Here is a 27,868-nt window from a genome sequence, read left to right on the forward strand (position 1 = left end):
CCATCAGGCTTCCACTGGACAGTAAATATAAACAAACATAAAATAATGAGAATTTCCTGTAAACAACACTGAATTGTTGTGGCAGGTTGGGCTTTATCCAGATTCTCCGGTTTCCTCCCATCACCAAAAAACATGCCAATAGATGGACTGGTGATTCTAAGTTGCCTAAGTGTGAAAGAGTATGTGATTGTGTGTGTGTGTGTGTGTGTGTGTGTGTGTGTGTGTGTGTGTGTGTGTGTGTGTGTGTGTGTGTGTGTGTGTGTGTGTGACTGGTGCCCTGCAATGGACTGGCATCCCATTCAGGTCCAATGTGACCCTGACCAGGATCTCAGTAATGAGTATTGCTTTATGTGGGTAACTCCACCATTGAATGGATTATTATTGCACTAATGTGTGAAACAATTTAACATCTCATGCGTGAAACATTCTTTTCGATGAGTCATCCATAATATTTTATGTTAAAAACATAAAACACAACATTTACTCTGATTTACCCTGATAACTCACCTCTATGAAAAATTAGAAGCATTCCACAAACTTTGTTTCCCCTAATGAATTCCCTAAAGATCATGGGAAGAAGAAAAGTAAGTTCTTTCATTGTTTTTGTGCTTTAATTTCAGTGATATTGTGATAGTGACTTGCAAATTCACAGATGGAAAGTTAAATGAATGATAGATGAAAAAAATAAATCAGTAGAATATCTTTAATGTCCTCATGTCATTAGCATGGATGCTAGTTGACCACATTTTGTGTAGGTGCTAATTCTGTGCTAAAAAACCCTCTCAACCCTGTTTCTTTCAGTCCTGTTTTTGTATAGATCAAAATTCAGCCATTAAATTTCAAAATGATTAAAAAACTAACTTTTTTTTAGTTACAATTGTGGAATCACCCATAGAAGCTCTTAATTTAGGGTGCTAAACCACAGTTCTTGGATACAGTGTCATAACGCTGCACAACGCTACACTGCTTTCCTTTAATTTACACATCTGGCTCAACACCTCATTATCAAGATCGTTCTGAAACTGAGTTGAAACTGAAACTGCCCTGTTTGAGTGAACCTGTAACCTCAGATTCCTGTTCTTGGCTAACAGGAGTTGAACCTGATGTAATCTTCTGCTGTTGTAGCCCATCCACCTCAACCACCTCAAGGTTTGGTGTGGTTGGCACTCTAAGATGCTTTTCTACTCACCACGATTGTAAAGAATGGTTATTTGAGTTACTGTAACCCTCAAAACACATTTTCCCCTCATTCTGATGTTTGATATGAACATTAACTGATGCTCTTGATGTGTATCTGCATGATTGTGTTCATTATTCTGCTGCAACATTGGATTGAAAATTGGATAATTGCATCAATGTGAGGTTGTTCAGGTGTTCCTAACGTAGTGGTTGATGAGTGTGTAGAGATGAATATGTAACGGTATTTATTTGATTGTGTTTCTTGTAAACAACAACTGCACAATAAATGACAGGTCCCATACATTTAAGGCAGACTAGACTGGCTTCTGAAATTGAACTTTTGTTGCATATTTAATGTATTCAGTCTTCATTAAATGGGGAACTGAGGGCAATTAAATTATTATTGTGGCCTCTTCACGGCGCACTTGTCATTTATTACTTGATACTGAAGAAGGGGAAATACTTTGGCTGAGCACCCAAGAAAATACTAGCTAGTCTATGTGCAAATATGCAAAAGTGGCAGTAATGCTAACAAGAAAATTATATCAGATAGAGATATAAAAATAGAATTTTTCAAAGAACAAAAACAAAAAAATGAACAAACAACAACAATAAAAAAACAGGCTCAATAATTGACAGGCTAAAGTGTACCTAGATAAATTTGTCAAGAAGAGGAAGTAAGTGCTACCACATCATGTTTCATTTCCTTTTTATTAGTCCGGGAACAGAATTTTATTCATGTTTCTTCTGACACCTGGCACCAAAAAGGCAGTAAATTTAGATTTCAGGTGTGACCTGAAATGACTTAGCAAGAGGGCAAAAACAGTTAATGCTGCAGCTACGCCATACATGTGAGTACCCCTGTACATGATAAAAGAGAGATAAGACATAGCCAGTTACAGTAGTGACTCTAGGGCCATTGGTCTCAAAGTGGGGTCTAAGGACACATTTTGTTACAGTGATGGAAATCACAATCCACTGTTATCTTTATATAAGTTATTTTTTCTGTAAATAATGACAACTGGAATCTAATGACAAATTTAATAATCAGAAATGTAAAAAAAAAAAAACACACAAAAAACCTTCTGGCACTAAATCAATTGCCTAATAGCATTGTATACATTTAAATCCATCCAGTTTCCATACCGCTTATCCTGCACAGGGTTGCAGGGGAGCTTATCCCAGGGAAATCAGGGGACACGCTGGACAGTGGGCCAGCCCATCACAGGCACAATTTTGGAAATGCCAATCATGGCAATGCATGTCATTATGGACTGGGGACCAGAGTACACACACACACACACACAAACCAGAGTATCTGGAGGAAACACCCTAAGCATGGAGAGAACATGCAAACTCCATGCACATAGGGCAGAGGTGGGATTTGAACCCCCAACCCCAGAGATGTGAAGCAAACATGCTAACCACTAATCCACCATGCCCTGTGCAGCAAAAGGTTTGAGAACCCCTGCTTATGGGAACCCATGAACCAAGGAACTTCATTAGTTTTACCAATGAAAAGATTAGGCTTTTTGAATATTACACATTGCTGCTCATTTTTAAACTCAAAACTTTCACATATAGAAAACAAGCTGCAGCAGTTTCAAATCCTATTAAAACTATTAATATATTAATAGTTTATATAATACAATTCAACAGCAACACCATTAGCAGTAATTAAAGCAATGTGTATTGCCAATTTGCACTGAGTATCATGTAATGGTTTTCCCCTGGACTGTTTAATGGCTGACAGCCTAAAGAGTTTCACAAATCAGGAAAACCCTTATTCATGATGTAAGTGTTATGCTCAAAACCAGTCAACTGAAAGAGAACAGTGTGTGTGTGTGTGTGTGTGTGTGTGTGTGTGTGTGTGTGTGCGCGCCGTAGCAGCAGTGCAAAGCACTATTATGTGGGAGTGGAGTGAGAAAGAGCAAGAAAGTGTGAGATGGAGTGAGTGAGAGAGAGGGAATGAAAGGGAGAAGGGGAGGAGAGTTATGTTTCTAATAATAAACCAGAGAGAGAACACAGTGATTGAGGTACAGAACATTGAGAGAGGGTCAGTAAATGCAAGCGAACAGCAAGATCAACGGGAAAGGGGTGGGGGTGGGGGTCTGCAAAGAGCAAAAAAAAAGATTAGTTTCAGAGTACGGCATATTAAAAATGTGCCTGTAATTTACACAATGAAAACTGTAACCACATGAACTCAAATGGTGCCAGAATTAAAGCCCATTTTAATGTTCACTGAATTGTATCAATTCATTTGTTTCATTAACTACCCAGACAAGACAAGAAAATATAAACCGCTTTATTAATAATAGTGTAGTTGAGTGTAGTTTTTAGGCTATTTTTAATCAGTAACGATGATGTCATGCTTTTTGGCAGACCAGAAGTCTTTATTCCTATGATGCTATCGAATTATATGCAATGCCTCAAAATGCATTTTAGCTGAGGTTGCATTTTATGGAAATCATTTCAATCACCACAGAATTTATGTAAGGAAAAGGGAGCTTGGATGATTGGTGCATATATTATCAATGTTCTGTTTAAATAATGACACCTCAGTTGACAGAAAGGGAAAGCCTGTGTGCTGTGGTGAAGCATTAAACAGTATAATTTACTGGATTGCGGCACTGCTGAAGCAGCAGTACCGCTTGCTGAAATCTTCCCTCTAGAGGTAGTATGTGGGTAAATCACACAAATTCAACACTGTATTAATACATCCTTGATTCTATTTTCCCCTATATTACAGTGCCCTGCAAAAATATTAACCACCCATGAACTTTTCCACATTTTTTAATGTTAAATATATCAAGATCCAGAAGTGCAAAGCTGATAGAGAAATACTGTATAGAGATGATTTGAAGCTACAATTGCTGCCAAAGGTGGTTCTACCCAGAAAGTGTATGTTTTTAAAAAAATATTAAATACAGTATTGTGTAAATAAGTGATAAATATCATATCAATCATATCAATTTAAATTCAATCATATCAATTTAAATTCCATTTAAATTGTATCCATTTATATAAAATGTTGTTAAATATCTTCAGATGTCCAGTTTTGTTGAACCTATGCCCACTGTAGCCTTAAATTCCTGTTCGTGCCTGACAGAAGTTGAACCCAATATGGTCTTCTTCTGTTGTAGCCCATCCACCTCAAGGTTTGACGTGTTGTGCTTGCCGAGATGCCTTTCTGCTCACTATGGAGTAGATATTTGAGTTACTGTAGCGTTCTTGTAAACTCAGTTCAGTCTGGTTATTCTCTTCTGACCTCTGACATCAACAAGGCATTTCTTCCCACAGAACTGGTTTTTGGCACCATTATGTATAAACTCTAGTCACTGTTCTGCATGAAAATCCCAGATCCCAGACGGTTGAGTATAGTTAAAGATTAGGAAAAAATCACCTGGTCTTTTGGCCCATCTGGTACCAACAACCATGTGACGGTTAAAGACACAAAGATCACATTTTTTCCCCATTCTGATATTTGATGTGAACATCTGCTATAGCTCTGAAGTTCCTGACCTGTATCTGCATGATACTGATACATGAGTGTCTGATTGGATAAATGAATAAATGTGCAGGTGTACAGGTTTTCCTCACAAAGTGGGCAGTCAGTGTATGTGTTGTTTGTTTAATCACCACCCACAGCTTAGCCACACAAACCCAGCCTCTCCAACTCACCCACAATTTTGCCACACCCAGAAAAAGGCCGGACGAATTTCTTCAAACAGTTTGCATTTATGTGTTTGCCTCTCGGAGAAAAGTGGATAAACAGGTTTAGTATGTGTATGCCTGTGTATGCATAGGAACAACTAAAAGCCACTAAAAGAGAAGTGAAGAATTCAGTGAAGTGAAGAGTCAACATATCACCATGCAGAGTAAGTCATCGAGACATTTGAATGTTCTGTCTGTTTTTATTTACTTTTATTTAATTTAATTATTTAAGTATAAATGTATTTAAGTATAAATTGTGCTCTTGGATGGAGGGAATAGAGTAGGCTGTGGTTGGCTAGTGTCAGAGAAATGAATAATTTAATGAAACAACTTAATGAACATGGATTTTGTGGAATAAACTTCATAACATTCCTTATAGTTGGTGAGTTTTAATTAAGAATTGATTTCTGTACTTTATATTAAATAAGTTAGATAGGGCTGCTACTAGAAAGAATCTTACCACACTTAATATATTCAGTGAATAAGAAATTACTCCCATACATTTTCTGAGAACACGATAAATAAAGGCCAATGTGAAAGGAATTTATTTTCCTTTAGATGCTGACGTCTATCCTGAGCTGCTGCATTCCTAAAATGACCTGTCTTTCATAGTTATAAGAGTCTTATGATGTTTCAGCAGTCAAGCTTGTTTTATTTGTGCCTTTTTAATGATTGTAGTTGTTGTTTTTTTTTATTGATTTATTATTTTTTTTCAATAGATATTCCTTCTGAAGCAAAAGCAGGAAGTAGTAAAGGATATATATCTTTATCTAATATAAGTCTCATTTTGTTAACTTTCTGACCATAGGTCATTGTCCTTCAGTGCTTTTCCATGTAGGGCTCAGCACTGCACTTGTTTAAAAAAAAAAAAAAAAAAGAAGTAGAATTGAAATATTTATAGAAACTTAACTGATTAGGCTTGTATTTGTATTTGGCACACAACTATCCAATGACTTGATCAAAGCTTGAGCTTTACCATGTGAGAAAATCAATTTGAGTTGGCAAAGTATGTTATAAGCAGAAAAACCTTATTTTGGCCAATATGCATTTTTTTTGGTCTTTTTGCTGTTTGCCAGAATTCAGCCACAGAAACATTTGATGGGTTTTCCCCAAGACCATTTCAAATATTTTGACATGTATCCATGTGCTTTGACAATTAATAAAATGTACTTTTCGGTCTCCCAGGCCTGGCGTCTAAAGGCCGCACACTGTCAGAAGAGCAGTTCTCATGTTCCATTTGTCTAGAGGTGTTTGTGGAACCTGTCTCAACACCATGTGGACATAGTTTCTGCATGGCTTGCCTGCAGGGCTACTGGAATCACAGCAACAAGCTTCTGTGCCCCATGTGCAAGAAGACCTTCTCCAAAAAGCCTGAGTTATGTGTTAACCGTGTTCTTGCTGAGATCGCCGAGCAGTTCCAGGGCCTTTCTGTTGCTCAAGTAGCGGGTGCTGAAGGGGTGGCCTCGCCAAGACCTGAAAAAAAAGACGAGGACAGCGGTGAGTTCGCCAAACCTGGTGATGTGCCCTGCGATGCCTGCATTGGGAGAAAGCTGAAGGCCCTGAAGTCTTGTCTAAGTTGCCCGGGGTCCTTCTGCGAAGCCCACCTGCGGCATCACAAAAAAGTCAAGGCCATGACCAAGCACAAACTGGTGGAACCCATCCACCACCTACAGGAGAAGGTGTGTAAAAAGCATGAGCGCCTCTTGGATGCCTACTGTCGCAAGGAGCATGTGTGTGTGTGCCGCGAGTGTGCTGAGGTTGCGCATAAGACACACAATATAATCTCAGTGGAGCGTGAATATAAGAAGCTATCGGTGAGTGGGTGGAATTGATTCTGATACTTTTGGCTTTCACAACACAAGATTAGTTTTAAGTGTTAAGTTTTCAAATGCCTCTGTAATTTATTCTGTGCTAATATTATTCTCAGAATTTTTTATGCTCTCCTTAAACATTTTTTACAGTTCAGGGGTCATACAAAAAGATTTTGTCTTTAGAAAAGTAATCGCAATTCCATTTTCTACAGAGTCAACTGGGGATGAGACGATCTGAGCTGAAACATCTGATTAAAGAGAGAGTAAAGAAACTAGAAGAGGTCAAGCAGTCCATTGCAGTTATCAAAGTGAGTCCCAGATAATGCCATGAAATGAAATAAGTCCAAAGACTTATTAATAACTCCACAGTTTCTAATTTTTAGAACCATCTGCTGACTGTAGTGACGGTGAATCACCACCCCTCTGGTTGAGACTCCTTATATGTTATGGGTTGTTTTTTAATCCCTGCTTTTACAACCAAGGATTCTTTACCTTATGTTGTGCAGATCACTATATGCTGGCTGCTGATATCATTTGATGTAATGTTTTCACATTGCATCAAATGATCAAATGTGATCTTTCTATCTGTGTATTTATTACATCACATTTATTTAGTTACATTCATTTAGCAACACTTGACAAATCCTTTATATATTTTAATATACAATCAAAATAGAATATTTTGTATATAATATTATATAATATTTGGAAGCAAAAAATTTATTTGTAAATAAATTGCAATTGTTGATTGAAATTAACTGGTTTCCTTTAGAATATGTTAGGCTGGAGAAAAAAACTCTAATCAAACTAACTCACAATCCCCACAGATACATAATTTTAGTAAATTTAATGCAATTTCTCCCTCCAAAAAAAAAAAAAAAAAAAAAAAAAAAACCCTGCTAATTTTTCACAACAGGAATTGTCTGTCTTTCCCATTAATAGTTTTGCATCTATCCATCCATTTTCTGTAACACTTATCCTTACTGGGTCACGTGGAACTTGGAACCTATCCCAGGGAGCATGGGGCACAAGGATTGGTACCCTGTCCAGGGTCCATCGCAGGGCACAATTATATACACATTTACACATCCATTCATACACTACGGACACTTTTTGGACATAACAATCAGCCTATAACACATGTCTTTGGAGTGGGGGAGGAAACCAGAGTATCCAGAGAAGCCCTCGCAGCACGGGGAGAACATGTAAATTCCACACACACAGGTCAACGGTGGGAAACGAACCTTCAACTCTGGAGGTGTTGGTCACTAAGCCATAAACAAACTGTTAGTTTGAAACGTTCAAAATGGGTTCACAAATTCATCACTATTAAACTTTGAGTTGTATCTACACAATGTTAGTATTACTGATCTAAGAGTTCTATTACAATTATAATAATCGAACAATGTAAACTTTTTAAATTGTAACACAAAACACCACTATTTTGTGTAAAATTTTAATGAGGGTACACTGTAAGATTGTTAAAATTGTAAGAAGTTAAATAAGTTTTAACTTCTATAAACTGTCACGCCCTCACACAAGTGTTTTGTTTTCTTTCTCTTTAAGTTAAAAAGAGAAAAAAATATGATGACTGTCATGTTTCTGAGAAAACACAAACACAAAGCACAAAATCCTCTGTCCTGCCTCCTTCCAAAAAATTTGCTTCAAAGAAAATTTCACCATATCAAAAATTGTATATATATATATATATATATATATATATATATATATATTTAAATCTGCATCTGGAACAGAACATCTGCCATACAATCCTTGCAGTCAGAAGTACTGTCTGAGGATTGAATCTAATTTCCCTTCACTAATGTCCAGTCATTACCTGAGTGTTAAAGGTCTAGAGACGCTTATAAACATTACCAGCTGCACCTTTAACTTTTTAATGGATTCAGTGTAATATTTAATGGAATGTAATTCAGAAGTGATATTGGTCCATCACAAAATTAGTCTGTCTAATTTATCTCTTAAATTCTATTAGAGTAGAGCTTAACTCAAAAAAACATTTACACAGGTGTACATCTGAAACAACAACAGATCTTTTCGAAGCAGAAGCTCATTTCTGAGGGTTAAGGTATTCTGAACAGAATTTAACCCTCAGAAATATACACAGGCGTATATCTGAAAAAAATGGTATACACTTTCTTTGATGGTATAGAAGCTCATTACTGTGGCTAAGGTTCATTTACTGAATATGTCTGTGCAAACACAGTTTTCATTATCTGACTAGCCTAACCAGTTGGACCGCTGCAAATATTTACTTTCCACACCCAAACTTAGTGCCATCAGGTGACTGTAGGAAGTTAGACATGTCGAATGTTGCATAAGAAGCATAAATGACACTACACACAGTATGGAAATTCAGACTTTCCGACCAAACCTGTTTCAGGTCATGCCTGTAGCAGTACTATATAACAATATATTTTTCCCTTAGACAAAACAAGTTTAATGCTATACTTTGTCAAAAACACACTGAGGTTAGTGTGGCAGTTCTTAGCCAGTGTTGTGACCAAATCTCAAGCTGTTATTGGAGCCCTGCTGGAGCTGTGTTCAATCATACAAAGATAATGAAGTTGCACAGGGGGGATGATCCAATAAGGATTAAAAAAACACACACACACACACACACAAAAAACCAAAAAAAAAAAAACAGAAAAACAACAGCAAAGTCTCTTACTACAGAGATGTTCTCTCTCTGTGGTTTTTAGAGCCAAAAATTGTAAATGACAGGGAAGTGATTGTGTACATGATAATACAATAACACTGTAGATTTCATTATGTTCATAGCTTAAGGAGCCCATGGTGTGTTTTTACACTTTGTAGTTAAACCAGTCAGACCAGTCATTGCCAAACTCATGAGCAAGGTCCTGCCGGACATCTTGTCACCATGCATTTGCAGTCCTGTTTACTGTACATGGAAGGAGTCTGCAGTGCTCTAACATAATGCACCACTAAATCAATATAAATCGCGTCACTACAGTAAACCTAATTAGTCATCCATGGCAAATACAGGGTTGGAGAATTCATAAATTCAGCCCACTGGACAGTGAAAGGTCCAGTCCCATGTTTCAGTTGGTATAAACCCAAATGACTAGGCAAAAATGTACTAGCTAACATAATGTAATAGAGAAGCATGGTGAGCACAGTAAGACATTAATACAACCAAAGGGAAACAAACTAGTATAATGTATGAATTCCTGTGTATCAATAGTACTCATCTTCTTCTAACCAAATTTTTAACATAGCACATTGTATTTGCATTGTCAACAAAAGTCAGTAGGCAATGAGATGTGATGTTTTCTTCTTGCATCTTTATGTTCTTCTGATATGTTATGGACTATGAAAGCCCTGAGCCGCAAGATAGTAAAAAAAAATGGTGAAGTGCCATGTTATTTGTGAGTTTAAACGTTAAGTCAAAATAACAAGTTATTAAGTCAAAATAAGGAGTTATTAACTCGAAATAAAAACATAATATATTGAAATAAGTTATTAAGTCAAAATAATCAGATAATATTTTGAAATAATGACTGTTAGAGATAAGGAATCTCAGATTATGTCCTTCAGTCCTCCGTCAGCCTTACAGCCTTTTATTTCTTTTAACTCTTAGTTCTGTGCTATGTGTGGTTGACCGCAGAGCGTTTCAGGCCTGGAGAGTCTAAATGAACACACACTGACTCACATGTTGTTCACAGAGACGTCCGGTTTATTCATGGAGAACAGGAGTATTTATACACATAGATAAGCAGCCGTGGATGGGCATGTTTCTACTTTTGCAGGTGCTAGACAGATTCAGACAAAGCACACAGCACACACAGTCATACTACAAAAAATAAGTCTTTTCAAGGTATAGAAAATACATGTGTCAGCTATAATAAAGGGTGGCAGTTGATCAGCTAGGTAATAAAGTGAATACATTCATCATAGGTATTTGATAGCACAGAGACACACAAACAGAAACTATAAACCCAGTATTCCCCATATCTAAGGTGTCTCAGTAGCAGTTCATAATATAAGAGAGTACATGATATAAGAGAATTTCCTTCAATGACCTATAATGACAAAATAATGAGCTAATATGTCAAAATTTCTGTGTATTTGTAGTTAAACAGTCAACAAGACCTCAAGGACAGCTGGGAAATAGATGAATTTACACAAGGTCGATACGGCTAATAATGTGTGTGCATGTATGTTGTAGTCGAGCAGTCAGCGGGAGATCGAGGAGAGCTGGGCTGTGTATGCTGAGCTGCAGAGGCTGCTAGAGCAGAGTCAAGCCCAGCTGGTGGAGCACATCACATTCCGGCAGAAGCTGGCTGAGGAGCAGGCACGAGATTTGGCCAGCCGTCTGGAGCATGAACTTAACATGCTCAAAAACAGGAGTTACGACCTAGACATCCTCTCAAATACCCAGGACAAAGTGCTTTTCCTCCAGGTATGTGTGTGTATACAATTGCTGTTGAATACTTGAATCTGACTGGTCAAAAGGTGTTGATTAATTTTCTATAACAACAGCTTTGACAGTAGTGCTGGCTGTAATTCAAATCAGAGGTTTATATTAATGTGCTCATTCTAATACATTGTTGTTTCTATAGTAACAGCCATACAGGGACTTGTATGCAAATGCTCAACATACAGTATGTGTCGATATGGGGAAGTTTTTCTTTTAAAGAGAAGGTTATTTAGCATAGCTCCTTTAAAGTTTTCCTTTAAGTTTTCCACATGGATAATTCTTCAGGACAGAGGACTTTGTATTTTGTAGTTTCTCTGTAAGATGACAAAATGTTTTAAATAAAAAAAATTAATAAAAACTGCTAGTGTTGGCAAATTACTGTGTTAAAAAAGGAATAAAACACTTATCTGAATCAGTGCATTAATATAGCATTTTCTGGCCAATCAGATTAAAGAATTCAGCAGCACCAACGTATGACATAACTATAACATAACGTGAAGCATAATGATAAATGATGACAATGAGGAGTGTATTGTACCTGAAAAGGTACAGGTGCTCATGTATAGACTACAGTAAAAGGCTAAATAATCATTGCATAATTTATTTTACAATCACCCCCTTATTGTGGATGTCCATATGTATTACTTATGTGTGTCTGTTTGTATTAAAATCTGACATGTGCGATTTTTTGTTGTTGTAGCTTTTGCCCACTCTCCCTCCGCCACCCGAACCGACTGACTGGACAGGTGTGTCTGTGAACACTGACTTGTACCTGGGAACTATCAGGAAGTCTGTCTCTGCACTCATTGAGAAGTTTCAGGAAGAGTTGAAGCACCTCTATGGGAAAGGTAACGTTATTAATCAGTGAAACCAATGAAAAGAAATTATGCTGGCTGACACGAATAAATGCATTTTTAGAAGTCATTTCTCATTAAAACATACACAGTAGTTGGTTTTATTGTTTTATGTTGATGGTTACTCTGAATAACTATGACTGTTCTTTTAACAGAGCTGAGAAAGATGCAGAATTATGCAAGTAAGTGCTATTTTCACTTACTATTGGGAAGCTCTGCAAAACTTCATGTTCTGTTCGATACTTAGAAATGAACATTCCACTGACCCTAGAGATTTCTTTTGCTTAACAGCAATACAATTGTAAATCCAAGAAATCTCAAGAAATCCACACATACAAAGAAATCCAAACATTAAAGCCTATAAATGAAGTTTGGATCAAAATGTAATCATCATTGTAATGAATGTAAGATTTTAAGTGATTGTTTATGGTAATGAACGTGAGGATATTTCATGATGTAAACAGCATTTTAGAATAGATGCACTTTTGGAAATGGCAAGTAAATGGATTATTTTAACCTAGACAATTGAGCAGCATGTAAGCATCATTAGTTGTACTTCAAAGCAAAAATGCATGAAGTGACTGGCTGTAGTGTTTTTTAAAATGTTCTTTTCATTCTCTATAATGTTCTCATAAAGGCGAGGTGCTTATGGACCCATCCACAGCACAGCGAAACCTGGTTGTCTCCGAGGATGGGCAGCAGGTTCATTATGAAGAGGGCCGTAAAGCCGGATCCCAGTCGGACAACCCACGTCGCTTCAGCCCAGCTCTGTTTGTTCTTGCTCGTGAAGGCCTCTCCTCCGGCAGGCACTACTGGGAAGTGGATTTGGGACGGAAAACAGCATGGACCCTAGGAGTGGCAAAGGCATCTGCTCGTCGCAAAGGAGACCTTCGCCTCAATCCTGAAGGTGGCTTCTGGTGCTTATGGCTGAAAAACAACGAGGTGAGAGCTCTGGCCTCCAGCAGGATTCCCCTCCAGCTGCCCACACTGCCACAGAAGGTGGGTGTCTACCTGGACCATGAGGGAGGACAGGTGTCCTTCTATGATGTGAAGACACAGTCTCACCTCTACACATTCATGGACACATTTGGTGAGAGTGTGTACCCCATCTTCAGCCCATGTGCCAATCAAGAGGGAACGAATGCAGGAGCACTGTCCATCACATCTGTGAAACACAGCTAAAGCAGCATTGTTGTTTGTTAAATATGTTTAAAAACCTGCCTTATTCTCATATATAGTTCTAAAAAAAAATCATTGTTGGATTAGGGAAAATTAAATTCTATATAAACATCCATGGATGGATAAACATTATAGGATAATACTACATGATAATGTACTTTGATTAATACTACAGTTTATTAATACTCACTAGTCAAGCAGTACATTAATTACTACTACATTACTGGCAAAATTACTATAGCTGAATTTTGGAAATGACATTAATTGAAATTAATTATTTTACTTAGCCTACTTTCTGACCTTGCCATGACAGCCTGCCAGCAAAGTTGGGTAATGAACCAGTTTACCAAACACAGCAGTGAAAATAAGTCTAAAAACTGGCTAGTTAAGTGTGATTTTCTTACAGTGGAATCAAGTTTTTGAATAGTTACATGCCATAACACAATGTGATATCAGCCTAACCAATTCACTTTGCAATCAGATACTGGCTGAATTTGAAATTGTAAACTTATCATTCTTAAAAGTTTGTCAGTAATACTTTTTTTTCTGTAAGTAGATTAACTTAATACATGTAGAGGTAGACAGGGTGTGTTTCAGTAGAACCAGAATAATCTCTTTAAATGTAATTTTCTCCCTTTTTTCGTTTTGGCATAATCACACTTTTAAATGCAACTTTAAAACTTTATTTGTGATTGATAGGCAAAAGAAAAACATATTTTACTTCAACAAAGCTCGTACTTTTCAGAAATATACAGTAGGGAAAAAGACCATATGAAGGGTTTTCTCAGGCCACTGCACAAGTGAAGGTGCTGTGGTTATATGAACTTAATTTCTAAGATGGACTCAACATAAACATGCTTCATTTCCAGAGTGGGTGATAATGTGCACTAAAGATTATATTAAGTGGAAAGGACTACTGCCAAACACATTACTTCACATTACATCACACTTGTACATGTTGTATTTGCAAATGCACTGTATTTACAGTTTTGTGATTGGGGTATGGTTAAATATAATTACTTATCAGGTGATTTTATTGAAATTGATAAACAAATTGAAAATGATTAATGATGGTAGTGTTTTATTATGTTCAGACTACTAAAATTTAATTTACATACATATATTCTTTCTGCCATTTGTTCTTTATATGAAGTAATTTTGAACACTTCAACTTTTTGAGAATTTTGAATAAAATAAATGAATTGCATCAATGGCATTACTTTCTCTTTCTTCACATACAGATCTTTATCATCTGTCGATTGCTCATAGAAGTAGAACAGTATAAAACACTTACCATGTAAGGGGTTAACTTTTTGTCTTTATGTCTAGAGGGACCACTAGCCTGGAAGTGCAAATACTAAACTAGGTTAAGGGAAGGGGTGGGGGCTGATATTTTTGAGCAGGGAATCAGCTGTGCTGCATGTCACTCGCCGTCTATAGTAGAAAGATCACTTTATACAGGGGCTCTGAGCATTTCCAGCTCCCTGGTGAGTCTCCATTTGAAATCTTCATCTAACATTACTATTTAATAACAAATAACACTTACACACTGCTAAAACAAACATACATAACTATTTTGATTTCATAATTGAAAGACGTGATTTTACTGACAGCCATGCTTGCTTATCAGTTTTGCACACTGCCAAGACTTCAGCACTTTGCATAGGAAAACTAATCAAAATCTCACATTATGCACAGTCTGCTTGAAATGTTCTATTCTGGAATGAAGCTGTAGATATGAAATGCTCATTTATGAGTAGAGAGGTGAAGCAGGGCAGTGACTAGACTGGTATATTTGGAAATGTTAATCTTGGAAATCTATGAATAGACAGGACTTGCCTTTCTGCTCTGCCTCTAAAGCTGTGGCATGCTGCTAAGAGCATATGCCAAGAGTCACAAAAGCAGGACTGCTAATCAACTAATCATGCCTACTTGCACAAGTGTTGTGAATAAGTATCCACCCCCTTGATATTTTCCACTTTTTCTAGTGTTAAAACCTAGAACTGAAATGCAATTATCTGGGATATGTCATTAATCTAGCCCATAATGTTGACATGGAGTAAAAAAAAAAAAAAAAAAAATCAATATAGTTTGCAAAATCATTTACAAATTAAAAAAGTTGTGATTTGCATAAGTATTCACGCATGTTGCTATGAAATCCCTAAATTAGTTCAGATACAACCAGTTGCCCTCAGAAGTCACATAACTGCTTGAAATGAGTCTGTTTTTTATTTTTTATATTAATGTATTACTCTTGTCTGAGTACACATCAGACAAGATATCAGGTCTCTCTCAAGTGTAACAGCATGGAGGGGAATTACATTTGTGTGAACTGCTGATTTTGCAGTTTTTTTTTTTTGCTTTTTTTTTTTTTAACAGAAGATTTTCTTTCCAATCTAATCATGAAAAGTCCAGTGTAGTTAGTACGTGAGAACTGTCAAATAACAGATTTGATTTTATAGATTGATTTTTGATTGATTTTTATCTGTTTCCATTGTGTGTGCATGTTATAATGCAAATATAGTACAGGAATTATAGAAAAGTTACTTTAATATTTTAAGCTGTACATATTTAATTACATGATTTGTGGCTGTAATAGTGTACATGCCCAATAAACTAAACTTATCTGTACAGTTTACACTACATGGCCAAGAGTGTGTGGACCTGACCATCACACCCATGTGCAATCCTTCCCTAAACTGTTGCCACAAAGGTGGAAGCACACAATTGTATAGCATTGGAATTTCCCCCCACTAGAACTAAGAGGCCCAAGCTTGTTCCAGCATCACAATGCCACTGTTCACAAAATGAGCTCAATGAAGACATGGTTTCTAAAGTTTGTCAAGTTTGTCAAGTGGCCTGCACAGAGTCATGTCCTCAATGCCACTGAACACCTATGGGATTAATTGGAATGCCGACTGTTATGATTATTACTGTAATGTCGACTATGAGTGCTATGGTCATATGTCCACAATCTTTTGGCCATATAGTGTATGTGGAATTACAAAGGTATTAGAGACACTTAATATAAAGTGGGGTCATCTTTATTTGTCAAACCAGATTACATAATTCTTTACAAATGTAACATTTTAGAACAGCTACTCAGTTACTGGAATAATTCAACCATAAGCTCAGTCATTCTTAGTTATTGGTTAATGTAACATTAAAAATGAGGCTGTATGCAATTGCTGGTACTAGATGTGTGCTTTATTAGGGCAAATCTATTAATGTTGTCAGTGCCTGTAATGGAGTTAGGAATATTCAATAATATATGTAAAAATCAGAAAGTAAAACAGGGCTGCAATGCTACAAAGAAATAGCAGGGTATACTGTATAGACATGCTAATCAAGGAGTAACACAGAACAGGTGGACACAGTCAGGTAGCAAGGAGACATGACCAAAACAGAAACAATCATATAAACACTTGGTACCTGGGAGAGCCATAGGACCTGCGATGCAAAGAGGGAATGTGTGACACTTGCTAAGCGATGTGATCAGTAACTGCAGTGTAAGGAGTATATGTGTTACCTATTTGGAGTATATTTCTCTGTAACAACAATTTGAAAAAAAAAAATCTCTAAAGCATTCGTGAATCATCCTATTCAGTAGCTACTAATAGGAAAGGTTGAATTATTATTAACATGAGGAATGTAAGGCAGTTTTGTAAAAGTAAAAAAAACAACAACATTTCTTCAGGAATGGCTTCACCTACAAACATGCTAGCCGAAGAGCAGGTCCATTGTTCCATCTGTTTGGATGTCTTCACCAATCCAGTGTCCATCCCCTGTGGCCACAACTTCTGCATGGGCTGCATTGGTGGCTACTGGAAGACCAGTTCCCTCTTCATGTGCCCCATGTGCAAGAAAACCTTTTTCAAGCAGCCAGACATTAGCATCAACACGGTACTGCGTGAGATTGCAGAGCAGTTCAAGGAAATGAGAATCAAGCCTGTCCTGAAGCAACAGCAGTCCCAGCAACAACATGAGCCAGAGAAACTACTGGAAGAGCTACCCTTGGAAATACCAGAATTGATTCCCCCAAGTGGGCCTTTGATTGAGGCAGTGTGTTGTGACGTCTGTACTGGGCCTCAGAAACAGGCTGTGAAGTCGTGCCTGGTGTGCCTCACTTCATACTGTGAGGAACATCTAAAGACACACACAGCAAGATTCACTAAACACAAATTGATTGAGCCAGTGCAGAATCTGGAAGACCGCATGTGTAAGAAGCATGAGAGGCTGCTGGAACTGTTTTGTAAGAAAGATCAGATCATGGTGTGCGTGCTCTGCACAGAGATGGACCACAGGGCACACTACACGGTGCCGGTCGAACGAGAATGGAGTGAGAAAAAGGTAAAAAGACAAAAAGATTTGTCAGTCCTTGTCTTGGTGTATCACTGCTTTGCACATTTTACTGTTTTCCCTGTTCAAGTAGACCGATTCAATTAATTTCCAAGCTCTTTTCAAGCTACATTAGATGTGTAAATCCAGTTCTAGACTGTGCAATTACAGCAGTCTTTTAGATTATTACTTGTTATATTGTAAGACATGATCCCAAAAAAATCGTATCCAAATTCTATAACAGACTGCACAATAACACGTTGTCTCCATGTCAGATTATACAATGATGATCCTCTAAAGACAGACCTGTGATTAAAGAAAATGACTACATTTTGCTTAATTAGTGTGATCTGGGTCCATGCAGAAAATCAGCCATCAGGGAACATGTCACTTGACACATTGGTGGTTCTAAGACCACCAATCTTACTCAAGACCAAATAACTCTTTTGATGATGTACAGTTTTTGTCTGCAACAGCAAAACTGGGTCATAAATTGTACAGTGTAAAACTGGCTTTAGAGCAAAGTGTGCAGCTTTATAAAATCAAGTGTAAGAGACAGAGAGATATACTTTAATGAGTGTATTAAATGGTAATTAACAGGCTCTGCTACGAAAAACAGAGGCAGAGGTTCAGCAGATGATCCAGGAACGACTCAAAAAGGTGGAGAACATCAAACACTCTGTCGAATTGAATAAAGTAAGTTTGAATCTTCAACATACTGTTTATGTTTCATCAGATGGTACTGAAATCAGCCTATAATGCTGGATAGAAATCTAGGCAAACCTGATTGATAACCTCACAATATTTCATGTTAATGCACATATGCATTTTCTCTTCTGCCTGTCTTGCCCTCTTCAGCACAGCGCTCTTAGGGAGATTGAGGACAGTATGCAGGTGTTCTCAAACGTGGTCCGTATGGTTCAAAAAGCCCAGGCTGAGCTCATTCTTGCCATAGAAGAGAAGCAGAGGAAAACAACGAGCTGGGCTCAGGGACTCATCGAGGAACTAGAACGGGAGATTGACATGCTGAAAACAAGGAACAGTGAGATAGAACATCTTGCTCACACTGATGACCACATTTACTTTCTTCAGGTGGAGTCTTGCAATAAAATTTAAAAAGAAAGAAAGAAAGACAAAGAAAGAAAGTAGACAAAGGATGCACAAGCTAACAGATTTTGCAGAAGTCATTTGGTCATTTTACTAGTTCGTTATTCATATTCTTGCAGTCTGTTTCCATGACCTTTAACTTTTACATGATTAAGATTCAAGAATAGTCAAGATTAGGACATTTGACATCTAATCTAAATTTACATCTCCAGAAACTCCCATCTCTAATCACCCATCCACAAGCTAAAGACTGGTCTGAGGCCCATGTGCCCACAGATCAGTGTCTGGGGACAATCAGGAGAGCTGTGTCCAAGCTTGAGGAAAGCCTGAGAGAAGAGATAGAGAAACTTGCAGAAACTGGTGGGTCTTTGATTATTTGAAATGAATACCCTACTCCACTGGTGTTTTCCTCCTGGTGTCTCTTTGCCAAATCAAAGGAAAATTGGTGATTCTGGTTGCTATTTGGTTTGGTTTGCTTTCACACTGCACATAATAAAATAAACCTAAAAGGTACAAATATTTTGACTGAGGGGCATGTAACACTGAAAACATACTCGTGAAAGTCTTTGATTAATTGGTCAGAAATTCATTGATGTGATTTTTTTAAAAAACATTTTTTCTTCCTAACAGAGCTGAAGACTGTTCAGAAGTACTCAAGTATGTTTTGTGTGTGATTTCCCATACAAAAATATTTTTTAATAAAAAATATTATGATCCCTTGTTCCATATTTCCATCGTTCCAAAGTTTCTTTATTCTTTTTTTAAAGTGGATGTGACCCTTGATCCTGACACAGCCAATCCTTGGCTGCAACTCTCTGAGGACAGACGACAGTTGCGTCACCTGGGGGCATGGCAAGACCTGCCTGACACACTAGCGCGTTTTGACACAGTGGTCATCACCCTGGGCCATGAAGGTTTCACCTATGGTCGCCATTACTGGGAGGTCCAAGTGGGTGAAAAAGATGACTGGTACCTGGGTGTTGCCAGAGAGTCTGTCAACAGGAAAGGGCGGATTGCTATAAGCACGTCTCAAGGCTATTGGGCATTGGCTATGAAGAAGGGACAGGAGTACAGAGTCTCCTCATCTCCACCTCTTATTCTTTCTGTCAACCCCAAGCTGAAGAGAGTGGGCGTGTATGTGGATTTTGAAGAAGGACAGGTGTCATTTTATGATGCAATATCAAGTAGTCACATCTACACCTTCATGGACTCGTTCCAAGAGAAAATATACCCGTTTTTCTACCTTTATTGCTGTGATAAGGCCTCGGACATACTGAGCATCTGTCCAGTGATGGGGGTAACACACAACAAACAGTGCTGAACACTATTACAAGGACAATAAGAAAACGTTTAAATTTTACATTTTAATCCATTTTTTTGTTTTATGAAACTATATTATGTGTTGGTGCTTTAAAATGACACCTAGTGGCTGAGTGAAGTGAAGCATCAATATCAACCCTGGTGTTATGGAGATGCAACTGCTTGTGCTTCAAAATATCAATAACTTAAGAACTGACAGAGCTGTTGTTACAGCCAGGCTTTTAATATTAAACTAATAAAATGTCTTAAATGTAAATGCTACCACAGTGTAATTTTTGGGGTCTATGGTTTGGAAGGCTTAGAAAAAAATGTCTGATGATTTTAATGAATTAATATATTTTCTGAAATGAATCTAACATGTAAATGTCAATAATTGGATTATATTAATAATACAAAATTGATCTGCAATTAAATTAGATTACTCCAATAAAATGAAATCCTCTGTCTATTCATCTGTCATTTACATGTACAGTATTTGCTGTGTACACTCCTATTCCATTCATTAATATACTGCAATCATGGATTATTATCTTTACAATTTTCATAAATGTAAATAAGTGGAATACTCAAAACCCTGTCTAAAGAAGTGTTATTTTTATTCTTTTAGTTACTAATTTACTCTCATGTTCTTGATGTGCATGAGGATGCTGTGCTTTCTGCCCACACACAAACTGTTCCCTAACACATTAATCACTTAAATGTTTCTCAGTGTCACCAAAACAATATTTTGTGGCATCTGTAATGTTACACGTCATTACTGTGGTTAAATTTAGTTAAGGGAACTCATTTGTAAACCATTAGTAAAACCACATAACACCAATGGAATGTTGTTACTTATAAATGTCATCCTCATAGTGGGATTATGACAATAATTGTAGGCTACATATTACTTTGTCTGTATCAAAACACTTTACATTAGGTGAAAAAAATATATTATGGCACCAATGTTCTCCTTGAAACGATAAAATATTACAGACTGAAAGACAACTGAGTATCAACGTCACCTTATAATTGAGTGGTTTTATTCGTGTCTTTGTTCTCTTTCCAGGAGGAAGCTGGCACTATATTTGCAAATGTAGTTCCGCAACTTAGCTTTACCCAGAAATGAAAAGCGAAACTAATCTAGAAGTTCATGCAAACATGAGCATATAGACACACACACATAGACTGCTAAGGAAAACACTTAAACAAAAGGGTGTGTAATTTTGCTGAAATGAAACTCTACTACACACTACGAATACAGAAGTGTACAGCCAGAATAAGGAAAGACAGATTGTCAGAAATGAGAAGAGGATCAGAACTTCACCAAGGTAAATCTGAATTACATTTTTTATTGACTATTATTATGAAAATGTAACTGTAATTAGTTTAATTGTAAATTAAATTTAAAAGTAAAATTACACAAATCTACCTATTTGGCCATATTTCCAGGAAATTAACACTAATTAAGAATGTGCACCAAATATAAAAGAAAATACCTTACAGTTAAACATGCTGTAACTATATATATATATATATATATATATATATATATATATATATATATATATACACACACACACACACATATATATATATATATGTGTGTGTGTGTGTATATATATATATATATATATATATATATATATATATATATACACACACACACACATATATATATATATATATATATATATATATACATATATATATATATATAACTTTAATAATAATAATAATAATAATAATAATAATAATAAAATTCTTTCTAGTCAAGGCTAAAATGCATTTACTCACAGCTATCTAGCCACTTAGGTTTACAGTATGATGGCTCATATTTTATTTTACACATGGGCGTAACCACGCATTATTTTGGGGGGTTGTGTCTCCCCAAATGTTGAGGAAATACCAATCTGTCCCCCCTCAATATACAGTACAAAATATTTTCTATATGTCCCCATTTAATGAACCCTGCCAACGGATCTGTCTTTTCTTCATCTATTCTATTTATTTATTTATGTCTATTCCTTTTTAATATATTTCCGTTTGTTAAGGAAAATAGGTGTGTGCCCCCCCCAATTGTACGATTGGTTGCGCCCATACTCATACGTTGATATATATTAGCAGCTCAATCTGTAACAAATGTAGACAGCAGCCAAGCGTAGAAAAGTGCAGCAGTACATACAAGCTTTTTTTCCAGACAGCAAGTAACTAGATACCTAAATAGTAGGTGACCTTAGCTGAGTATAGAAGGCATCATACCATGGCTTGGTTTGTTCTTAAGAACGTCAATTAACTGTTGATAATTGCACACCCACGAAGTAGACTAGGCTAATGTCCGTTCCAGTTTTTGACCATTAACGTTACATTTACTTGCATATCCTCCCGCCGAGTTCTTTGGACCCCCCCATGTCCATACCATGGTTACGCCCTTGATTTTACATTTCATTAATTAAAGCAAACCCAAATACTGTTACTTTTCATAACATAAAAGAAGACCCCCACACATACACACTTTTCTAATGTATAACAGCTTTATTCCATAAAATGGCAGAAGATACTGATAATGAGCTTTAAAGGTGCACTAAAAAGGCACCATAAAAACTATACTCCAAGAGGCCATATGAGAGCTTTGTGTCATATGGACTGCTTTTAAAATATAGCTGTGTAAACAGTCTTCAAATTCTCCTTTTGTCTTTCACTGCAAACATAACAGTGAGATTATATATATATATATATGTTAAGTCAGGAGACGTATTGTGTGTGTGTGTGCGCGCGCTCTCTCTCTCTCTCTCCCTCCCCCGTTTCGCTCTCACAGGTCGCTCCGCCCTAATCGGACGTGCTGACGTACTGCACAGGGATTAGATAGGAGAAGATTGTGTGTCTTTTAAAAAGTAGGAAGAATGTTAGGTCAGTAGGAATTCAGATGTTTGGTGTGTCTGTGATTGCGTCCGTACGATTGAGTAGCGGATGTTTTTCCCGGGTGTTTGAGTGAAATCGCTTGCTTGTTGTATTGTGTATGAGTGAAAGAAGTGAGTGGTAGGATATTATGTTGTCTCATTCCCCTGTTTTGTCCTATGTTGTGGCAGAGTGTACGCCTGAATTGTACATATATCTTTCATTGCAAATATTTCTCTTCTTACTGTCACAAAAGCAGTAGGGGTTGGGTGCCGTTTATTTTTGGGCTCTACCTTTTGTTCGCTGTTTTTGCTTCAGTTAAGGAGACAGGTTAGACTCTGTATTTTCCTTTGACATACCTTTGTTTTGTGAGTTAAATTGATACAGGGAAGATAGTGACTGTTTCATTTATTATTTTGGCCTTGCCCAGCCCTGAACAGTGGTGCTTTTGGAGTGATTCTGTTTGTTTTGGATTATTTTTCTTGTAATCATTAAATTTGTAAGATTCGAAGATTTGTTCTTTCTTTCTATCTCTCTCTCTATATATATATCTCTAGAGAGAGAGAGAGAGAGAGAGAGAGAGAGAGAGAGAGAGAGAGAGAGAGAGAGAGAGAGAGAGAGAGGGTTTTGCCTCAATGAAATGCCAAATATTACTAAATTACCAGTCTGTATCAATTATCAACAGTTAACCTGGATTCTCACCACAATCAAACAATAGACATGAATCCCTTCAGATCCTTCACACCTTCCTACTCTACTCTACGGGACACTCCTGTGGCCATCTTGCAACACCTCAAATGTTCCATTTGTATTGATGTTCTGGAGGTGCCTGTCACTACCGCCTGTGGTCACACCTTCTGCAAGAGATGCCTGGATCGCCACATGGCCATCAATGACCTAGTCTGCCCATTGTGCAAGCAGCATCTGAAATTAAAACCACAAGTAAACATTGCCTTTAGAGATATTCTGAAGGATTTCTATGAAGCCCAGAGTCCCAGTCCTGATGAGTTCACTGGACAGCCGGAGGAGGTCCCCTGTGACGTCTGCCCTGATAGTCGCAAGTATAAAGCAGTCAAGTCCTGTCTGATGTGCTTGTTGTCATACTGCAATCAACATCTTAAAAGGCACCACAACAAGCTACGTTCCAAAGGGCATAAACTGGTGGAGCCACTGAATGAGCTGGATAAGCGAGCATGCATGATCCACGGCAGGCCTCTGGAGCTCTATTCAGTCAGCGAGGGGAAGTTAATCTGCTGTCTCTGTGTGAAAGGTGGGACAAATGTGGTGTCTGTGGAGGAAGAAAGAGACATAAGGCAGGTAAAAAAAAAATATGCTTTGATTCTTATTGCTAGAATATGATTAGGTCTCTATATTTGTTTTTGAGTTTTGTGGGTAATAAAGCTAATTTAATTTAAATGTGAGTTATAAATTAAAACAATAAGGCAGGAGAAAGTTTTCAGGTAAGGGTGTTCTTAGGCATGACACTAAATGCAGTGACTAAATGCACTAAAACCCCTTTATAAAATGACAACAAATGTTGAGAAATGGAGAATCCAGAATTCAGTAAATAATTTCACTTATTATTAATAATATTTGCAATATAAGATTTTTCTGCCACACAATGTAATATGTTAACAGTAAGGTTTCATTGCAACAAACAACAGAACAGGCAAAGATTATGATATTCTATGAAAAAAAACATTATTTAGTTAAAACAGTTTATTGGTTCATACAGAATTGAATGACTGTGGTCGCAGATGTGAGAATATCAAAGATCTTACAAAGTCTTTGATCATGGCTGATCCAATCAGATTTTACAAACCAAACTACCCACTACCAGTTGTGTCTCACAACATTCACACAATCCTTTTAGCTGAACATATTCACTTCTATGAAATATTTGAAATATTCCAAAAGTCACAGGATGCATTATCTAAATTTCCTGAAGATCATGGGAAGAAGAAAAATATGTATTTATTTATTTATGATTTGATGATATGATGATATTGACCGACAAGGTCACTGTCAGTGGGGTAGGGAAAATTAGATATTTTGGTTTTAAAATGCTTTTTTATAAAATGATTAATTTTTTTAGAATCAATGTTGGAAAGTGATAGAAAAATAAAAAAATATTTTACAGAGGGATAAATGGCTCCCCATTGTGGAATCACCCTGTTGATGTGCAAAAATATATTTCCTCACAGGCAGAGTTGGGCACTGTTATAAGTGAGATGAAACAGGGAATACAGCAGAGAGAGGAGAAAGTGAAGGAGCTGGACAATTCAGCAGCAATCTGCCTGGTGAGTCCCCATAACTAACCTACTGTACAGCTCAGCAATACAGCTTATTTGAACTCACATTTTTACACAACTACACTTTAAAATGAATTACCAAATTATAGTGGCGTTCCCCTTTCCAAGGGAAAGGGACATTGTGTCATGCTTGATGCTGTGGAAACACCCCCTGGTGGAAATGTTGTCTGAGGCTGTGTTTACACTAATGCATTTTCATTTTAAAACGCTGTTTTAAAATGAGAACGATCCTTGTCCACACTGGCGTTTCCGTGGTGTTTCAGAAATGATCTCCATCTACACTACATGACAAAATATGCATGTCACATGACCATTTATGCACACTGGGCATGTGCATACAAGTGTAAACAGGAAGTTGTTTGCTAGTTACCGGAAGAACAGTGCTGATCACCGGCAGGCACAACAAACTGGAGTTCCATGTAGGGCTTACGCCACTTGAAATGAGATTTGTTTCAGATTGCTCTAATTATAGCTCACCTCTTGCACATGTAGGCTGCTGTAGTATTATAAAATACAGAATTTCACTGCACAATGTCTGCTAAGAATGTCGACAAAGCCAGCATAGCTTGCGTTTCAGTTTCACAGAGGTTGTGTTCCGCCATGGTCCTGTTTTCTTCCAGAGCAGTAAATAATGTAGTGGATAGGTTTCAGGAAGGGGAAAAACAGTCAGAGGCATTCAATAGACTCCTGCCTTGCCGCTTCAAGCTCCCAGGGGCATCGAGTAGTCCTTGGCCTGGGACTAGCACTGATGGGGAGGAACAGAAACCTAGTGTGGCCTCCCCCTATGCAGAGGCAGGTGGTCCAGGATCTGAGGACCATTCTAATGGTTCTAACAGGACTTTTGAGGTTGTTATTGCACCCCAGTTTTTCTGTAGGGCATCACTATTCAACAATTTCCAATGTTCTTATGTCCCTCTTCAGTGAGCTGGGCAGGGTAGCGAACTTATGATACTTTCACTTTTTAAATTTTTTTTTAAAAAAACACTCTCCCCCTTGGGTCTGCCGGGGTGTGGGAATGCAACTGAGTTTGGGCCTGCATTACCTGAAACTGTGCTCATTATATGTGCAGTTTCAGTGTGTTTTTCTCAAATTATCATTTGCACATTCAGTTCGAGTATTGATTTGTATTGATAAGATCTGAAAACCACACATTCTCACATCCATATTCCCCTCCATTCAGTCGAATCTGTTATGAATGCAAAATATTTCTGGGGAAATATTTCTTCTCCTATTTAAAGGGGGTATCTATTATCAGAATCAGCTTTATTGCCAAGTATGCTTATAAAGACTAAACTGTGTATTGCACATAATATAAATCTGTTATACACAGTGCAAGGAAATGTAATGGCAGAAGAAGTTGGATGTATTGGATAAATATAAAAAGACTAATCTGTGTATTGCACATAATTATTGCTCAATGGGGCAGTTTAACTGTTCATGAAATGGATAGCCTGGGGGATGAAACTGTTCCTGAACTTGACGGTTTTGGTGCTCAGAGCTTTGAATAGTCAGCCAGAAGGTAAAAAGGTAATGGGCAGGGTGAGTGGGGTCCAGAGTGATTTTTACAGCCTTCTTTCTTATTCTGGAAGTGTATAGTTCTTGAAGGGAGGGCAGGGGACAATCAGTAATCCTTTCAGCAGTCCTGTGGCAGGTTGAACTTCCTCAACTGGCAAAGAAAGTACAACCTCTGTTTAGAATTGTGTGTGTGTGTGTGTGTGTGTGTTGGGGGGGGGGATTCAGTGTTGGGGTGCTCCTCCTAAAGTCCACAATCATCTCCACCATTCTGAGCTTGTTCAGCTCAAGGTTCTTTTGACTGCACCAGACAGCCAGCTGTTTAACCTCCCTTCTGTATGCAGACTCGACGTCATCACCAGCTGATGACAGTGGTGTCGTCTGCAAACTTCAGAAGCTTGACAGAGGGGTCCTTGGTGATGTAGTCATTTTTATAGAGAGCGAAGATTAGTGAGGAGAGGACACATCCATGGGGGCACTAGAGCTGATTGTACAGGTGCTGCAAGTGAATTTACTCAGTCTCACAAGCTGCTGCCTGTCTGTCAGAAAGCTGGTAATACACAGCCAGATAGACATGGGAACAGAGAGCTGGTGTAGTTTGGTCTGGAGTATAGCTGGGATGATGGTATTGAATGCTGCAGTGAAGTCCACAAAAAGGATCCTTGCATATGTCCCTGGTCTGTCTAGATGTTGCAAAATATGATGCAATCCTATGCTGACTGCATCCTTCACAGACCTGTTTGCTTGATAAGCAAATTGAAGGGGATCTAGAAATGGTCCAGTGATGTCCTTCAGTCTCTAAAATGATTTCGTGTCCACAGACGTCAGGGCAACAGGTCTGTAGTCATTAAGTCCTGTGATTTTGGGTTTCTTTGGGACAAGAATGATGATCGAACATTTAAAGCAGTGTGGGACTTCACACTGCTGCAGTGATCTATTGAAGATCTGTGTGAAGATGGGGTCCAGCTGGTTAGCACAGGAGCTGAGATACACAATGGAAATACCGTCTGGGCCTGAAGCGTTCCTAGTCTTTTGTTTCTGAAAGACATGGCACACCTCTATTCATAGATCTTAAGTGCATGTTGAGTATCGGGAGGGGGAGGACGGGGTTGCAGGAGGTGTGGGTGATTATGTGAAGTGAAGGTCAGAGTGAGTGTGGGGTGTGAGATTGGGCATTTTAAATCAGTGACGTGCGGTGAGGTTCGT

The 27,868-nt window shown here is 37.7% G+C and overlaps 3 protein-coding genes across 4 annotated transcripts in view; all 3 read left to right on the forward strand.

Moving 5' to 3' along the window:
* Positions 1–4,901: 4,901 nt before the first annotated feature.
* On the forward strand, positions 4,902–13,363 carry btr12 (bloodthirsty-related gene family, member 12). Its single transcript, XM_017461651.3, has 7 exons — positions 4,902–5,057; positions 6,079–6,707; positions 6,917–7,012; positions 10,912–11,145; positions 11,864–12,011; positions 12,173–12,199; positions 12,655–13,363. Exons 1-7 carry the CDS (start codon positions 5,051–5,053, stop codon positions 13,197–13,199), a joined length of 1,686 nt encoding a protein of 561 aa, XP_017317140.1. The 5' UTR covers positions 4,902–5,050; the 3' UTR covers positions 13,200–13,363.
* A 1,149-nt stretch (positions 13,364–14,512) lies between these two features.
* Positions 14,513–20,645, forward strand: si:dkey-46i9.6 (E3 ubiquitin-protein ligase TRIM39). The gene is made up of 7 exons (XM_017461649.3): positions 14,513–14,683; positions 16,894–17,546; positions 18,135–18,230; positions 18,393–18,626; positions 18,854–19,001; positions 19,272–19,298; positions 19,409–20,645. Exons 1-7 carry the CDS (start codon positions 14,617–14,619, stop codon positions 19,960–19,962), a joined length of 1,779 nt encoding a protein of 592 aa, XP_017317138.1. The 5' UTR covers positions 14,513–14,616; the 3' UTR covers positions 19,963–20,645.
* Positions 20,646–21,003: 358 nt separating this feature from the next.
* LOC108260924 (E3 ubiquitin-protein ligase TRIM39) overlaps positions 21,004–27,868 on the forward strand; it is a 17,053-nt gene continuing 10,188 nt past the window's right edge. Inside the window, exons 1-3 of one of the 2 annotated variants that reach the window (XM_017461652.3) lie at positions 21,004–21,271; positions 23,524–24,155; positions 25,043–25,138. In XM_017461652.3, the coding sequence (XP_017317141.1) occupies positions 21,175–21,271; positions 23,524–24,155; positions 25,043–25,138 (825 nt within the window). In that variant the 5' untranslated portion in view covers positions 21,004–21,174. The remainder of the gene's footprint in view (positions 21,272–23,523; positions 24,156–25,042; positions 25,139–27,868) is intronic. The other variant, XM_047152202.2, reaches the window with a different exon arrangement.

This window comes from Ictalurus punctatus, chromosome 29 (genome assembly GCF_001660625.3).
Source record: "Ictalurus punctatus breed USDA103 chromosome 29, Coco_2.0, whole genome shotgun sequence".
In the NCBI taxonomy this organism is placed as follows: Eukaryota; Metazoa; Chordata; class Actinopteri; order Siluriformes; family Ictaluridae; genus Ictalurus; species Ictalurus punctatus.